Source organism: Giraffa tippelskirchi, chromosome 13 (genome assembly GCF_054371585.1).
Source record: "Giraffa tippelskirchi isolate mGirTip1 chromosome 13, T2T-mGirTip1v1.2.pri, whole genome shotgun sequence".
Classification (NCBI taxonomy): domain Eukaryota; kingdom Metazoa; phylum Chordata; class Mammalia; order Artiodactyla; family Giraffidae; genus Giraffa; species Giraffa tippelskirchi.
The window spans coordinates 81,326,516-81,344,039 of record NC_137287.1 but is presented as its reverse complement, the minus strand read 5'-3'; the positions used below and the strand labels follow the sequence as shown (position 1 = coordinate 81,344,039).

The window sequence follows — 17,524 nt, the reverse complement described above, 5'->3', positions numbered from 1 at the left end:
TATTCTGAGGCCGTATGTGATTGGTTCTGTGCACTCAGTGAGATTATCACATCTGTTTAGTCTCCTTTTCTCTACGATAACTCACAGTTTGTGTGTGTGTGTTTTTAAGATTGATTTATTTATTTACGGCCGCACTGGGTCTTCGTTCCTGTGCAAGGACCTCTTCCAGTTGTGGTGAGCAAGGCCTGCTCTGTAATTTCAGTGTGCAGTCTTCTTATTGTGGTGGTTTCTCTCATTAAGAGCATGGGCTGTAGCGTACATGGGCTTTAGTAGTTGCAGCTCAAGGGCTCAGTAGTTGTGATGCATGGGCTTAGTTGCCCTGTGGCAGGTGGGATCTTCCCGGATCAGGAATCTAACTCGTGTCCCCTGCCCTGGATCTTTACCATGGAGCCACTGCTGCTGCTGCTGCTGCTGCTGCTAAGTCGCTTCAGTCGTGTCCGACTCTGTGCGACCCCATAGGCGGCAGCCCACCGGGCTCCCCCGTCCCTGGGATTCTCCAGGCAAGAATACTGGAGTGGGCTGCCATTTCCTTCTCCAATGCATGAAAGTGAAAAGTGAAAGTGAAGCCGCTCAGTCGTGTCCGACCCCTAGCGACCCCATGGACTACAGCCTACCAGGCTCCTCCGTCCATGGGATTTTCCAGGCAAGAGTACTGGAGTGGGGTGCCATTGCCTTCTCCGATGGAGCCACTAGGGAAGCCCTTTTTTGTTTTTAATCTTTTACCACACTGACATTTTTGAAGAGTTCAGGCCAGTGGCTTTGCAGAAGTCCTTGAATGTGGGTCTTTCTGTTTCCTCCCATAATCCCCATAGGGATTCAGGTTATATGCGTTTGGGGGCAGGAAGACCAGGTGATGCTATAACCTTCTCAGAGCATCACATCAGAGGCACCAGGTGAGGTGGTGGAGATGTCAACCCCAGTCACTCGGTCAAAGTGGCTTCTCCCTCATCAGGGCATGTTTCCTTCTTCAGAATAAGGAACCCTTGGGGTGGTATTTTAAGGCTGTGAATGTTCTGTTCCCTAAATCTTTCACCTACTGATGAGGTGAACCATACGTGAGCCTGCGTTCTTCAGTTCTGCACGGTGGCGGAGATATTAATTGCCACTTTCAGACAAAGCTTAAAAAGGGAGCTGGCCGGATCTCAGGTGCCAGCTTCCCCACTGTGACCACGTCCTGTGTCTCCTGCTCAGTGGTTTATCTTTTATAAGCCTCTCCTCCTTTGTCCTCCCTCACATCTGTCTTAGAAATCATGGTGTTGAATCTCATCGGGTTCTTTCTCGGATTGGATTCCCTAGACACAGAGCCTGAGACAGGGCTTATAGGATGTGATGGGAGGAAACCAGACAGAGATGTGGGGTCAGCTGGGGTATAGCCTCCATCTGACCCTGCAGGGAGCTCTGAAGTTTGACTGGCACCCACCTTGAAGCCAGAAAGCTCTTCTCCACCCATGTTACCGAGTCCTAAGCCATGCATCTGCTCCCGGGGGGTGGGGGTGGCATAGCTTCCTGGGTTGCCCAGGGAAGGAAGCAGCTGTGAGCTTTTGGCAGCCAGCACTCATAGTAACAGGGGCACGGGTGCCTGGTTGATCGAGGGGATCTTGGCAGGCAAGGCACCAACAGCATCCACTACAGCTTCAGTGTTTTCCTCATTAGTTCTTTCCTGAGGCTTGTCCCCATAAAAGCCAATCTGTCCTGTAATCATAGGCTATAAAGCTCAGAAGACAGTGGTGTGAGCTTAGTCATTTGCAAAGACAAGGTCTAATTTATGGTTGCTCCTTTATGAGGTCCCATGAATCTTATTTACCGCCTTCCTGTCTGGGCCCTGGCTTTTGAAGGTGAGGTCAGTTGTCAGAACAAAGGCTTTGTAGCTGCTTAACAACCAAGGCTGCTTAACCGCACAGGCTGGGCCCTTCTAAGGAAGAGGTATCAACCTATTCACTCTCAGTACACAAGTGTCCAGACTGCCATGTTGGGGGAAGGAGAATTTGGTCTTGGTGAAATATCTATTGGCTTCCCTGGTGGCTCAGACAGTAAAGAATCTGCCTGCAATGCAGGAGATCTGGGTTTGATCCCTGGGTCAGGCAGAACCCTTGGAGGAGGGCATGGCAATCCATTCCAGTATTCTTGCCTGGAGAATTCCATGGACTGAGAAGCCTGGTAGTCTACAGTCCATGGGGCCACAAAGAATTGGACACAACTGAGAAACTAACACTTTCACTTTCACACTTCCAAAATATCTCCAACTTGAGATGGCAGGGCTGACATGTGTCTTTATTTGGTTTCCTAGAATTTTTTTTTTTTTCCAAAATATTTATTTATTTATTTGGCTCTGCTGGGTCTTAACTGCGGCATGTGGGGACTAGTTCCCTGACCAGGGATCAAACCCAGGACCCCTGAATCGAGAGCATGGAGTCGTTGCCACTGGGCCACCAGGGAAATCCCCTGAGAGCTCTTTCAATGGCATGTTACCTGTATCCTCTCAGCCCCAAACAAAACACAAACACCAACCACCTAATTGGGTCTGAGTTCAAGTGCATATTTTGCTCTTAGGCCTCAAGCCTGTGCTCCTCGAGTTCTGGGGCTGGCAGCATCAGAATTCCCCCAGAGCTTGCTAGAAATGCAGAGTCCTGGGCCCACCCCAGACCTACAGAATCGAAACCTCTGGGGCTGAAACCAGGAAGCGCGGTATGGCTTCACACCCCCAGGGGATTGCTCCCCCAGGCTCAAGCGCTGATGCAAAGCAATGGTTATAAACTTGGGTGCAGGCTGGGGCCGCCTGGGGAAGCTGAACCATTCTGATGTCTGCATTCTGCCCCCAGAGTGTCTGATTTATTTGATCAGGGGGTATTGTCTAGCCATCACAAAAACTTAAACTCCCTAGGCAATTTTCAAGGGCAGCCAAGGGTGGAAACCAGTGCTGTAAAGTTGCCTTCTTTACCTCATGGGAAAGGAATGTTTACACCAGCTTCACTGTGAAGAGTTTGTTCTGAACACTGCAGAGATTCTCTTCAAAACACCTGGAGGCCCTGGAATGGCATTTCCAGAATGAGGAACCACCCTTTCTGGGCAGAGATGGCCCCGTATGGAAACTTGTAGCAGCAGTAAAGGAAAACACTCCTTACTTGAGAGCAAATGAAATGTAAATATTGAATGGAAGCCCGAGATTCTTTAGATCTGGAGCAGATCTAGAGGTGGCAGGGGAGAAGGTGGGCTGCAGTCTCTGGTGGCCCGTGTGCTGTCATGGAGCAGTGGGGGGTGTGGTTCCTAAGTTTGCATGCCCCCACATGATCTCTTAGAGCAGAGTGGTTCACAAGGGGATGGCAGACCTCCTCTCCCCTCTCCCCTTACATTCAGACCCCATCACCTGTCTTCCTCACTGTTGAAGGCTTCCTTCAGACGACATGTATGGGTCTCTTGGAGTGCAGACATTTAAAGATGGTGTGTAGCGCACCTGAACTCAGTCGTGCAGACATGGGTGGTCAGGCCTGGTGGTCCCACTGGCTGTTCTGGAACCACGGGGATGACCAGCATGGAGAACTCTGAATGTGGCAGAGGAAAAACACCTCAGAGCTTAGGCAGCCTTAAACGGGGACCTCCACCCTCTCTCAGCAGAGCGCTGTCCCTCGGCCTGAGCCTCCTGGTCCTCTTTTTGAAAGCTAGGATCCTGGCATGTCCTTTCAGGGCTACTGTGAGGAGCAGATAAGAGAGTATTTCTGAAGGTTTGGCCAACAGTAGACACCACCTGAATACAGCCATCTTGTGTTTGTGGTCTCACCTGTTAGCTGCAAAGCTGGAGAAACACCAAACTTCTGGGATTTCTGGCTTTGCCATTTCATGGCTGTTTATTACTCTGGAGCTTGTTGAACCTCAGTTTCCTCACTTGTAAAATCAGGATTAAGTACTCAGAAACAGGGTTAGGGTTGGGGAGCAGAGGAGATGATATACATCAAGGTGATATTTTTGTATTGAGATTTCATTCACATACCATAAAGTTCAGTGGTTTTTTTCAGTATTTCACAAAGTTTCACAGCCATCAGCTCATCTCATTGCAGAACATTTTTGTTACCTGGAAAGAACCTCCAAACCCTTTAGTGGTCATGACCTACCCCAAGCCCTCTCTAGTCCTTTGCAATCACTAATCTTTCTGTCTTTATGTTTTTTATCTAACCCAGATTCTTTGCATAAGTGGGATCGGTACACTATTGTGCCTGGTTTCTTTCACTTAGTGTGGGATCCTCAAAGTTTCATTCCATTCCATGGGGTCTTCAAAGTCTTCCATTTTGTAGCATGGATCAAAGTCTCAGTCATAAAAAAAATCAATGACTGTTGTGGCTGAATAAGATTCCATTTTATGGATATACCACATTTTATTTATCCTTTCTTTAGTTGATGGAGATTTGGACTGTTTCCACTTTATGGCAACGATGAATAATATTCATATGGTTTTATGAATAGTGCAATACCATTCCACTCTGGGGTTCTATTAGAAATAATATTAATAGTGAAAGTGAAAGTGCCTGTAAGGAAATTAAATCCAGTTCATATGGATATAAAACGAGTGTGCCTGAGGAGTGTTTGCCTGTGTTTTCAGAGCTTGCCTAGTCACACTCTTGGCCTCATGGTTACTGTATGGAATTTAGCACTCAGAGTTTCTTTTGGCTCAAAGTGAGGACATGCCCTAATAGCAGAAAAGTGTAAACAGCATTTAGGATATTTAGAACCCTGTGAAAACTGGGTTAGAAGGGGAAGGTTGAATGTGTTGAGGGGTGTTGAGGACTCGCTACAATGTTAGACATGCAGAGTGATATAGAACCCGGTGTCTGCCCCTGGAAAGCCTTCAGTCTGGAGGGGAAGACAGAGGAGGTAGTGATGAAGGATGGGACCCCGGGCCAGGATAGGTCCAGCTTAGCAGACCACAGGGTGCTGTCCTCATGAGGGGGACCTCGCTGCAGCCATCTGACCCCTGCCGATTCTCTCTCCTAGCATGGTAAGACACAAGGACGATCACTACTCCGAGGAAACGGACGCCAAGACCTGCCCCCGGGACTCGGGCTACGACAGCCTCTCCAACAGGCTCAGCATCTTGGACCGACTCCTACACACCCACCCCATATGGCTGCAGCTGAGCCTGAGCGAGGAGGAGGCGGCCGGAGTCCTGCAGGCGCAGCCTCCGGGGGTAAGATTCTTAAGTGGGGAAATGGGGAGACGAGCAGGGCCGTCACTTCCCTGAAGAGAAAGACAGCGAGTTCCAGAGAGTTCTTCCCAGCCCCTAAGAAGCACGGTTCCCAGTGTGTGTGTCTTGTTACAGTGCAGAGAAATTCTGAAAACTATGGAGGCAGCTCCCAAAACAGAGCCCTTCATCTGCCTGGTGACCTTGGGACCTCAAGAATCTGAGGGATAACAGGGCACCTGGGTACTGAGGCGGGGCTGCTGGCCATGGGCCCTGAGCCTGACTTCTTGAGATGTGACGTGGAGGATGAGCCTGGTTGTGGGGTCCTCAGTCTGCGGTTTTCCTTTCATTATGAGCCCGGGACCCTGGCCTGGGTCCAGCCATCCAATTGAGGACCCAACCTTCAAAAATTCCACATCCCTAGTCTTGTCTACTGTGGCTTCCAGTGTCATCCTCTTTCCCTTATGTGGTCTCAGTGACAAATCAAAGCCCAGTTTGGTTTCTTCAGCAACCCTCTACCCAAGGCTATACAAGGGCTTCCCGTGTGGGTCAGCTGATAAAGAATCTGCCTGCAATGCCGGAAACCTGGGTTCGATCCCTGGGTTGGGAAGATCCACTGGAGAAGGGAAAGGCTACCCACTCCAGTATTCTGGCCTAGAGAATTCCATGGATTGTATAATCCATGGAGTTGCGAAGAGTCAGACACGACTGAACAACTTTCATTTTCACCCAAGCCTAGTCTCATCTAACTCAAGCCCACTCCATGATGCTATAGAAGTTTCTTAGAAAATGTTATTCAGTGATAGGTAGATATATTCTGTGCTATCTGACATGGTGGCCACTGGCCTCATGTAGCTATTTAAATTACATCAATAAAATAGAATAAAACATTTGGTTCCTCAGTGGCACTAGCCATATTTTAAGATCTCGCTATCCCCAATGTCTGGTGGCTACCATATTGAATGGACAGTGCAAAGTATAGAACATTTCCACCATCACAGAAAGTTCTTGGGGACAGGGCTTGGGTACAATGTACACTTCTAAAACAAGGGTAAATACAATAAATCACAGATAAAATAAGACTGGAAACAACACACCACAAGAGATAGAAACTAAGAAATAGATGGAGAGGTGGGGAGAAAATTCCTTCAGTAGCTGGCTGAGGAATGTTGTAACAGCTGGACACAAAAATAAACTTTCCAGTTTCCTATCAGCCAAAGCTTGTCGGTTGTCACTTTTTGACTCACAAGTGAGTCTTTTGTTCCTCATCTGATGGAAGCAGACAGGACTAAGTCCTCTGCTGGAACACGTTTGGGAGGACAGGCGCAGTATTGGATCATCCTTGTGGGGAATTCCTTGGCCGGCACGCCGAGTTGCTGCCTCTGGTTTTGGTCTATATGATCAGGACCCCTTTCTGTGAGGCCCCCACTTTTTGCAAGTTGAGTTGTCTACTCCTGTATTTCTGCAAAAACAATTCTAAGGAGGGAGGTTGCCATGTTGCTGAGCAACACTTCCTCTCCCTGTTCACCCCAGCACCTGGAGTCAGGCACGTCCATTCCTACTGGACACTGGTGGGGAGCAAGTCAGACAGGAGGTTTTCCACCTACCGGATCCCTGGGCAGGACCTGCCTGACGGGATGGGGCTGAGGGCAGGGTGAGGAGGGGAGAGGCCACAGTTCACCAGGAGAAGCAAGGATCCTGAACAGAAGGAGGAGCGGATGTGTGAAAGAGAAAAGTTTGAAAGAGCAACCCTAGTGGCATCTGGTCCTTAGAGTGCCACCATCGCTAATCCATCAATAGCCCTAAGACAAGGGTCGGCAAACTCCTTCTGTGAAGAGTCAGAATGTCAGTATTTGGGGCTTTGTGGCCATAGAGCCTCTTGTCACAGCCACTCAACTCTGCCATCATAGGTCAGCCGCAGCTGTTTAAGTATGTAGACCAAGAAGCAAGGCTGTATGTCAATAAAACTTTATTTATGAAAGCAAGCGGCAGGATGGGTTTGGTCGGTAGGCCATGCTTTGCCAACTGCTGACCTAAGGTTTTGGATGTTCAGGAGATAAGGCTCAGAGATTGTACCCTCCCTGAGCCTCAAGACTCAAGGAGACCCCCACCTCCCAAAGGGAGAGATACTTCTTTCCACCAACCAGCAGCTGCCTCCCAGCAATATTTTGAGGCTTTCTCTCATCACAAGAGCATTGTGGGAGCACCTGCTTCCGCTTCAGGGTGACCCAGAGCCATTGACTCCCACAGCTGGCACTTTCTGTGGCCACCTCTCTATGGTCGCTGGGGAAAAAGAGAGCCCTGAAGATGACCTTCTCGTCTTCCACAGACACCCAGTTCCCATTACCCCTTCTCCCCTCATAAAAGGATCTTAGGAGCTATTGACCGGACATCAAGAAAGAGATGACGATTAGGTGGGAAAAGTAAAAGGCTGCAGAAACATAGGAGTAGATATCCAAACACAGAGGAAAGAGAAATGAAGGAAAAGAACAGGATGGTCTCCTTGGAGAAGGGTGGTGAGTCACAGGAGGGAACCGGCATGCAGCCAGGCCACCACACCACAAACTCCAGGGAGTTCCATTGCGCTTGTCATCTGGGTAGATGACGCCCCCCAGGTTTGAGCAGTGCACAGCTGTGTGTGGCATACCCAGCTGTACAGTAACATGTGCTTGGATGGTCTCCTGAGATCAGCACTGGGGTTGGGCTGGTTTAAACATACATCTAAAGACACCATTTGGAACTGGAGGGAGTTGTCGTAAAGCGAAGTGAGTCAGGAGTAAAGGGACCACCAGCCTGCGTGTTGGCTGGAACGAACCTCAGAGCACACTACGCAATTCACATTTTCAGCTCCAGCAGATGTGGCCAAGCCAGGTCTTGCCTTATTATCCCGTTCTCCAAGAGACACTGGCCACTCAGATTTTCACGTGTAAAGTGAAAGACCTTGTGCTTTTCCACTGTTGGCAACAAATTCAGATTTCTATCTTAAAGACACCTATGAGCCAGATTAGCCAATGAACTTCCAGTTCTCCACCAATGGCTGAGCCGTGTTACCTGTGTCTAGAATTTAGGGTTCATCAGCCAGGACTCCTTATCAGACCTAGGCTGGAGAGTATGTATCATGGGGTGTAAAATAGTCACCAAACTGAAAATGTTTCACAGATTGAGGAGGTTCTCAGTCTCGTGGAGAAGTTTCCATCAAAGAGAAAGTGGGATCCTCCTGAGACTGGTTACTAAAGGCGGGCATCCGTGGCCTGCTGGCTCAGCAGTCTCCATGGCAGCAGTATGCACCTGAAGCCCTATAGTTTGGCTACGAGAGGGGTTCCATGCATGGAAGCTACATGTGTAGAAAATGACACACCCAGGTCCCAGCCTTCTAGATGTCTCTTAAGCTTGCATTTCTTTTCCCTCCCCTAGATCTTCCTGGTTCGTAAATCCACCAAAATGCAGAAGAAGGTCCTCTGCCTTCGCCTGCCCTGTGAATTTGGAGTTCCACTCAAGGAATTTGCCATAAAGGAAAGCACATACAGTAAGTCGTTATCAGGTGGTGAGGTCCCGGTGAAGTGAGGTCTTTAAGTAAGTGGAGAGGGAGAGGGCCTGCAACGTGAAGATGGACAGACATGGGTCTGAGTCCCGGAGCTGTCACTTATCCTCTGTAGATAACCTAGCACGGGAGCCTCAGTTTTCTTATCTGTATAATGGGATGGTGGTGACCTCAGAGAACTGCTGACAGTTCATTTAAACAGCCTGTGTGCAAGGTTCGCAGTCTGTTGCCTGGCACATGACAGGGCCTCACAGAGGCTAGTTTCCCAGTTACACCGGGCGTGGTCCCCAGGTTTGCTGATGGCTAAGCTGAAGGACAGGCTGCACGACAGTCTTTTTTTGGGATCTCATGCCAAAGTGTGTGTCTGCACAGCCCTTGTATAGCCCTAGAGGGGATTGTCCCCTCTAGGCCATCCTTATACAGTGTTCTATAGGGGCAGCTGGTCATAGGCTGCCCCTGTAGAATCCAGCTCTTTGGAGAAATGGACTGGCTGAAGTTTTGGAGGGAGAGAATCAGGAGTGTTGGTTTCTTTCTGCTGATCTGTGGTTCCTGGAAACATGAAGTCTTGGGAGGTCAAGTTTTCAAGGAAAAGGGGAACACACAATCCTGATGCCCTGTGAGCCTCCCAGCAACAATCAGAAGGGTGGACCTATAGCCCCAAGGAGGAGGCTTCTCTCAGCCACAGGTGAGCAAGCCCAGGTGTGAAGGCCAGTTTGGATGCTGTCGACTGTTCAATAAGCCGATGTAGACCAGATTCTCATTATAAGCTGAGCAGCCTCAGTCCCTGTCTTTGAAGGAGCCAAAGAAGGTCCCGAGACTGATTTGGGGGCAGATACGGGCTTCCACTCAGCCTAGAGTTCAGAGCCTTGCTGAGCCAGATATCTATTAACTGGGTCTGGAGGAGATGTTTCTGGCCCCAGCGGAACTTGCCAGCCTCTGTGTGATCTACGACTGGCCTCAGGTCAGCTGTAGATGGGGTCCTATGATGTTTACCCCCAGGCCTCTTCCAAGGTCACTGACGTCAGGGAAAAGCTCCCACGTGCAGAGTCATCTGAGCAGTCACTAAGCTTGGCTAATGATCTGTCAGTTTATTTACATTAGGAGGGAATCAAAACGTAGATTTCAAACCCACCCTCTGAAAGACAATGAATTAAATATTAAGTGAAAAAGGGCAATGCTGAGTTGGCTTTTTAAAGTCAGCTAGCCAAGAGGTGATAAATCTAAGTGGTTTTTAAATCCCTTCTAACGTCCACAGTTGAAAAAGCTGGCGTAAAACTCAACATTCAAAAAACTAAGATCATGGCAATCAGTCCCATCACTTCATGGCAAATAGTTGGGGAAAAAGTGGAAAACAGTGACAGATTTTATTTTCTTGGACTCCAAAATCACTGCAGACGGTGATTGCAGCCATGAAATTTAAAGACTCTTGCTCCTTGGAAGGAAAGCCATTTCAAACCTAGACAGTGTATTAAAAAGCAGAGACATCACTTTGCTGACAAAGGTCTGTCTAGTCAAAGTTATGATTTTTCCAGTAGTCATGTACGGATGTGAGAATTGGACAATAAAGAAAGCTGAGCTCCAAAGAATTGATGCTTTTGAACTGTGGTGCTGGAGAAGTCTCTTGAGAGTCCCTTGGACTTGAAAGGAGATCCAACCAATCAATCTTAAAGGAAATCAACCCTGAATATTCACTGGAAGGACTGATGCTGAAGCTGAAGCTCCAATACTCTGGCCACTTGATGCAAAGAGCTGACTCATTGGAAAAGACCCTGATGCTGGGAAAGATTGAGGGTGAAAGGACAAGATGGTTGGATGGCATCACCAACTAAATTGACATAAATTTGAGCAAACTCCAGGGGATAGTGAAGGACAGAGAAGCCTGGCATGCTGCAGTCCGTGGGGTCACAAAGAGTCGGACAACTTAGTGAATGAACAACACCCACAGTTTACCGTGATAAGTCAGCTTGCAAATCCCACCCACCTTCCCCTCCTACAATAAGTACAGTTAGTGTTTTGTATTTTAAACTTCTGAGATCCCTCCCTGGCTGCATGATTTTCCTCCCTATTTTGCGAAGATCTTTATCACTTCTCTGGTTTTAAAGTAGCTGAAAGAGCTAGTCTGCCTAGTCTGAGCAAAACATTAACCTGCCTATAACTGGTTACCACAGGCCTCCCATGATGGCCCTTTCCCGGGCAGGGTCTACCTTCTTTGCGAGGAAGGGCTGGCCTTAAAAACATAGATATTTTTGGACTTTGCTGGCGGTCTAGTGGCTTAGACTCAATGCTGCCAATGTAGGGGGCCCAGGTGTGATCCTTTGTCAGGGAATTAGAACCTACATGCTGCAACTGAAAGGTGACATGCCTCAACTAAAGCTCTTGCGTGCCCACAACTAAGACCCAGCACAGCCCAATAAATAAATATAAAAAGCAAAACCAAAAAACCCCAAACCCCGTAGCTATTTTGTCATAATATCTGGACGGTGTTTTGCATAATAAGTACCAACTCATATCTGCATAGAACTGCTTTCACAGAAGTTACTCCATTTTTAAAAAATTGCATTATCCACTACCCTCCTTCTGGGAGACAAGGGAAGTATAATTATTGTCCATTTTACAGATGAAAAAACTGAGGCTGGAGATGTTAACCTACCCAAGTTCATTCCCTTTTACTCCACTCATAAAATTGTGGTACATATGTGTGTGTTTCTCTTTCTGTGTCTGTCAGTCAGGTTATATGTGTAGGGGTACTAAAGAAATAGTAAGCGAAATAATACAACATAAGCAAGTAATAAGCAAAATAAATGAGGATGTGGAAGGGAGAGAAACTCATCTGAAGTTAGGGAATCGTCACGGAGCTGAAGCTCTTTGGAGAATTTCTGGAAGAAGGGCTGCCGGGGTGGTATTTCAGCCAAGACGGCGTAAGGAGTGGTTGGCAAATACATGAATTTTTGAAGTCAAGCCACTCGCTCTGTTCCATCATTCGGAAGATTTACAAAATGGCACACTGTCTTGCCAGAATACTTCTTTGTTGGAAGGTTGCATACTTAGTGGCAGCAGTGGGGTGGGGTGGGGACTCTTGAAGTAAATCAATTTTAGCATCTTCCCTGTGGAGTTGAACCCAAGCTGATGTATGGGAACCTGTGTTATCCTCCAGGCTTCACCCTCCTTCTGCCTTTTGTCCTAATCACAAGTGGCACATTTGTGATCCAGGAGGTCCGGCCCGGGAGGGTCAAGGGCCTGGGGGGCCTTGGTGTTCCCCCAAGCCCTGTCTCCTGCTGGCCTCTCGCTCCAGCCCCTCTGACCCCTTGACTCCGCCCAGTTTTGCATCCTGAACTTAAAAAAAAAGATAGTTGTGTAATTTGAGTCTGGGCTGCTCTGTTTACCAAGCACTGGAGCACGTGCTCCGATGAGTCAAGGCTGGACTTGTAGGCTGCCCACCCTTCCCTGGCCTGTCTCCCATGACCATGTGTCCTCCATACAGCTGGTTCCCATCAGGCGCGCGGGAGTCGGTCAGGGAGCCCGGAGATGCTCCTGCCCTCCCAGCCGGCAACATCGAGGGCCTTTCCTTTCCCAGGATGCACTCGGGGACACTCAGCTGGTTTCCGAACTCTCTCTTTTCCAGCCTTTTCCCTGGAAGGCTCAGGAATCAGCTTTGCAGATTTATTCCGGCTCATTGCTTTCTACTGCATCAGCAGGTAAGGCTCCCTTTGTCTCCTGATGTCAAGCCGCTGCTTGGTGACTGCGCTATCACTAGCCCCCAGGTTTCTTGATTCACCCCAGGCAGGGGGCTCTGGAGGGCTTGTCAGCTATTGGATGTCCCTGAAAGGATTGGCCTCTGAGGTAAAAGGGTCTCCAGGACCCCCTGTGCCAGGCTTAAGATCAAAATGACTGCCCTGGCCCCTGTAAATGTAAAATCGCACGCTCACGTAGAAAGGGACCTGTGATGCAAACCTGTAATGTTTAAAGACCCTAATATTCCTCATGGATGGGACTAAGAGTGTCACACTGAATGAAGTAAGTCAGACAGAGAAGGAGAAACATGGTATGACAACCCTTATATGTGGAATCTAAACAGAAATGATACAAATGAACTTACAAAATAGAAAGAGACTCACAGACTCACTGACTTAGAGAAGGAACCTATGGTTGCTGGGGGGAGGAGGGTGTCGAAGGGATAGTTAGTGAGTTTAGGTTGGACATGTACACAATGCTATATTTAAACTGGATAGGGAACTTCTCTGGTGGTCCAGTGGCTAAGACTCTGTGCTCCCAATGCAGGGGGCCTAGGTTTGATCCCTGACTGGGGAACAAGATCCCACATGCTGCAATAAAGACCCAGTACAGCCAAATAAATAATTAAAAAAAAAAAAAAAGAATAAACTGGATAACCAACAAGGACCTTCTCTGTAGCATAGGCAACTCTGCCCAATGTTTTGTGGCAGGCTGGATGGGAGGGGAGTTTAGGTGAGAATGGCTACATGTGTATGTATTGCTGAGTCCCTTCCTTGTTCACCTGAAACTATCACAACATTGTTAATTGGCTATACTCCACTCCAAAAAAAAACCTCCTCTGGGATTGGAACACATAGGTTTTCAAGGCAGGGGCCTTCCGTGTCCCCCTTTGCCTGGCAAAGCAATATATCCTTTTCTACTTCAAAATAAATCAAGGTCCTAATGTTTCTGAAAACTCCCCAGTGTATACAGTTCATCTAGAATTGTGGGTGCCTTCAGCCCCTAAATCTTGCATCCCTCTCCTTCAGGCTCGCTGGGTACCCCTGTCTTTTTTGTAACTAAAGGGACTGTTTCAGTCTACATGAAGCTAAGCCCCAAACCCCAATGTTAACGAGTGTCAGGAGGGTGCAAATTGGGAAAAGCTTTCTTTCTTTTCTTGTGAGCCACTCCAGTTTCTCAAATCAAGGATTCTTTCTGTGACTCAGGATTGAAACACATTGTCTGCAGAGGCTGACATTACTTCCTCTCAGGTAGCCTGGCTCACACGGGGGGTCCCTGGGCTTTTCTGCGCATCTGTTGTAGCTGACAAAGCAGAGATGGTCGTGTGTTCTTGGGGTTTTTTGCAAAAGATACTTCTTATCTCTGTCCCACCCATGGCTGAGAAGCCTATTTGGAATTGGGTTATTTTATGTTAATTTAATATGTGAGCTCTTTCTCAAAAACTGAGTTAGATATTTGTTGCACCTGTTGGACTAGACCCTTGGTGGGGTGGTAGAGGAGACACCAAACTGTCCACTCCTGGAGGTCCCCAGACCAGGCCAGTTGAAGCCACAGTCAGCAGCCTGATGGGGAGGCACTTTCAGAGGGGGAAGAAATAGGGCTTTTACGCCCCTGAATGGGACTGACCGGAACCCCGTGAGTACCCTGCAGGGGCCACCACCTGCCCAGGTGTGAGGGACTCCGCCCAACTGAGTAGGGCAGTGCAGAAGCCCCCACATCCCCAGGCATGCACACTTGCTGTGGCACAAGCCCCTGAGAGCGGCTGTCAACCTGGTGTGTGGGCCAGAGGCAAGGTTGGACGGTGTTTGCACGTCATAGTTCACGTCTTGATGGGCCTGCTGTTGTTATGAAAGATAGTCCCACCTAGGCTCTATGACCACCTAGAGGGGTGGGATGGGGTGGGAGGAGGGAAGGAGGTCCAAGAGAGAGGGGACATATGTATCCCTATGGCTGATTCATGTTGATGTATGGCAGAAACAACACAATATTGTAAAGCAATTATTCTTCAATTAAAACTAAATAAGTTAAGAAAATAAAAGATCGTCCCACCCAGAAAACAGGATTTGGCAGCCTAAGAAAGATATCATCTCTGCCATCAGTGGTCATGGTAGACTGGGTACCGCTGTCCGGGGCCACTGGATGACTGGAGGGGACAGAGTCCATAGAAGCCTTGGTGACCTACACACGTGATGCCAAGACAGGTGCTCACAGGCAGACCCCTCTGTTGACATTTTGTGATTAATAGCCAGTCTCCCCCTCTTTAGAAAAACTACACATGGAGTAAAAACAAAATTAAAGGACAAAACGAGTACACATGTACCGACACTCTTGAATGAAACATTTTTAACAAAGATGGCTTTATTTTGTCTATCATGAGAGTTTTAGAGCCGGGGTGTAGGTGAGAAGGAGGCACCCCCTTTTGTGTGTGTATGTGAGGAGGGGCTGGGTTGTGCCCTTGGCCGGCACAGTGGGAGAGGACTCACAAACATCTAATTTTCTAGTAGATCAAAGCCTAAAACCACCCGTGAGTGAATGACAGGTGTGGTTTCCTGCCATCTCTGTCATTAAGGAAAACCAAAACCAATCACGCGATGTTTTAGGCTCTAGGAACTGTGCTGGGCAAAGTAAAATCTTAAAATAAACGTAGGTTGGTTTTTGTTTGGGGCTTCCCAGGTGACTCAGTGGTAGAGAACCCACCTGAGTCAGACAATACGTGGTTTTCCTCCCAGATCGTCTTAAGAAAGTAGGTTTTCATGAAGTGGGCAAGCCATGGAAACATATATTTTCATGATGCTTTGGCGTTACAAAGTTCTGGTTCTTGTTAGCCTTCATTTAAGATTATCATCAGGGCCATGGGCTCTCCTGGATCAGGCAGCAGCTCTTACACAAATGCTGTGTCCCCTGACACTCCACCTGCTTCATCCAGAACAGATGCACGGGGACAACTAGAGGGAGATGATCACAGCATCTAGGGGCAGAAGGGTCTCCTGGAAGCAGGATGTGACCCTGGCTTGACACCCTGGAAAGAGGAGCCTCTTGACTGCCAGCTCCTAATATTTATGTGAGCCCTCGTGATGCTGTTCCACTCTATTCATGTTTTGCTCTTTTCCTCGACCTTACTAATCTGTTATTCATTGTCAACAGCCTCAAGGGCTCCAAGATTCTCCAGTCATCCAGATTTAATCTGCTGCAGGCCAGAGTGTTGCCCAGTCTTACTGTAAACGACAAGTTGTTTGGTGTAGTTACTTTCTTCAGTGGAAATATCCAGAGGGTCTTGTGCAGACAAAACACAGACAGATACTCCAAGCATTGCCCTCACACACTTCACCGCAGGCATGGGTGGGGAGGGGTCTCCTTGCTGTTCTTCATACATGCCAGACACTCTCCCACCCCAGGGCCTTTGCACCTGCTGTTCCCTCTGCCTGGAATGTGAGGCCAACTGTCACACTTGAACCCTCTTTATTTTTCCCCTTTTGTGCTTTATTTTTATCCGTGGAGCACATCTGGTTCTCAGAGATTCTATGAATGGCGTTATTGTTCTCTGTCTGCTGGCATCCACTGGAGTGATGCTCCATGCAGGTGTGGACTTTGTTTTGTTGGAAGCACCTAGAACAGTGTCTGGCACATTGTGGGTAACCATAGACTTTGCTGGATGAATGAATGAATTCTTTTCTCTGTAAGATCAATACCATCAATGGGAAAAAAAAAAAAAAAAAGGCCTTTCCTGAGAAGTCATTATTGTCATTGCACATTCATTCATCTATTTATTTGAAGCACGCTCTCTCCTGTCTGTATCAGTCCAGGCCATGTGCTGAGCCCCGTTTAGATTTCACCAGTGCTGAGAGCATGACCCTAATCCTTGTGTCTTAAGTGTTAGTCTCTCAGTCGTGTCCAACTCTGTGACCCCATGGACTGTAGCCCACCAGGCTCCTCTGTCCATGGGATTCTCCAGGCAAGAATACTCAAGTGGGTTGTCATTTCCTTCTTCAGGGGAGCTTCCCAACCCAGGGATCGAACCCAGGTCTCCTAGCATTGAAGGTGGAGTCTTTACCATCTGATCCACCAGGGAAGCCCAGATCCTTGTGTATGCAGATGAGCAAATGTTTCTCAAGTCTGCCTTTGCCCTTTTGGAGAAAGCAGGAGGTCACGGTGGTGACGCTATGCTCTGGCCACGGCAGACGCTATGCTCTGGCCACGGCAGGATCCTTTTGCAAGCCCAGCTCCTTCCTCTTGGGTCTGCTGGTCTGCAATGCTGCAGTGCGTGTATTTCCTGCTCCACACGTGGCACCAGACTGTTTAGGGGCAGTGTTGTCACATGAGGTCCTTCAGTTTTGCTTTTCTGCTCAAAGTGTGATCCAGGGGCAGGGAGTTTGGCAGAAAGGCCAAACCTCCAGCCTCCCCCAGACCTGTTGAATCAGAGCGCAGCCTCACAAGACCGCCAGGGATTCAGGCACACATCACAGTTAGACAAACACTACCTGAAGACTCAAGAGGAAGGTCTGCCTCCAGCACACAAAGGACAGTGTTTGGGCTCCAGCTGGAACCCCTCACAAGTAAAATCAGCAGACATTCACTGAGAACCTACCGTGGGAAAGGCAGTGGATAACACATCTCAGTTTAGGATCACACATTCCCACCCAGGGAGTCAGGGTCCAACATCCAGAGCAGGTAGCAAATTGATACCTAATGTTTTATTTGCATGACGGATCAACCATCATAGTCAGTGAGTCCAGTATTAACTCTAGATATAGTTTAGCTGCCCGGGAATGGAATTCAGTCTTCACTGCTGATCTGGAACCAGGAACTCAGTCTGTCCTGCATGTGTTAACACAGACAGGAGTCATGACCCGCCCCCCCAGTCCAGTCACCAGTCAAGACAAGTCTGGCTGGATATGATGCGATGTTGAAATAGTAGATAAGTAACAGGGACCTACTGCACAGCACAGGACACTGTATTCAATATCTTGTAATAACCTATAATGGAAAAGAATCTAGAAAAGACTATATATGTGTATAAAACTGAATCACTTTGCTGTATATTGGAAACACTGTAAATCAATGATACTTACAAGAAAATAAAA

The 17,524-nt window shown here is 48.1% G+C and overlaps 1 protein-coding gene across 7 annotated transcripts in view; it reads left to right on the top strand.

The window, feature by feature from the left end:
• The window catches only part of RIN2 (Ras and Rab interactor 2), a 194,106-nt gene that overhangs the window by 148,166 nt on the left and 28,416 nt on the right, over positions 1-17,524 (top strand). For 6 of the 7 annotated variants that reach the window (XM_081558602.1, XM_081558597.1, XM_081558598.1 and 3 more), the window contains 3 exons: positions 4,984-5,176; positions 8,585-8,696; positions 12,334-12,406. In XM_081558602.1, the coding sequence (XP_081414728.1) occupies positions 4,985-5,176; positions 8,585-8,696; positions 12,334-12,406 (377 nt within the window). In that variant the 5' untranslated portion in view covers position 4,984. Of the gene's footprint in view, positions 1-4,983; positions 5,177-8,584; positions 8,697-12,285; positions 12,407-17,524 lie in introns of all 7 variants that reach the window. The other variant, XM_081558599.1, reaches the window with a different exon arrangement.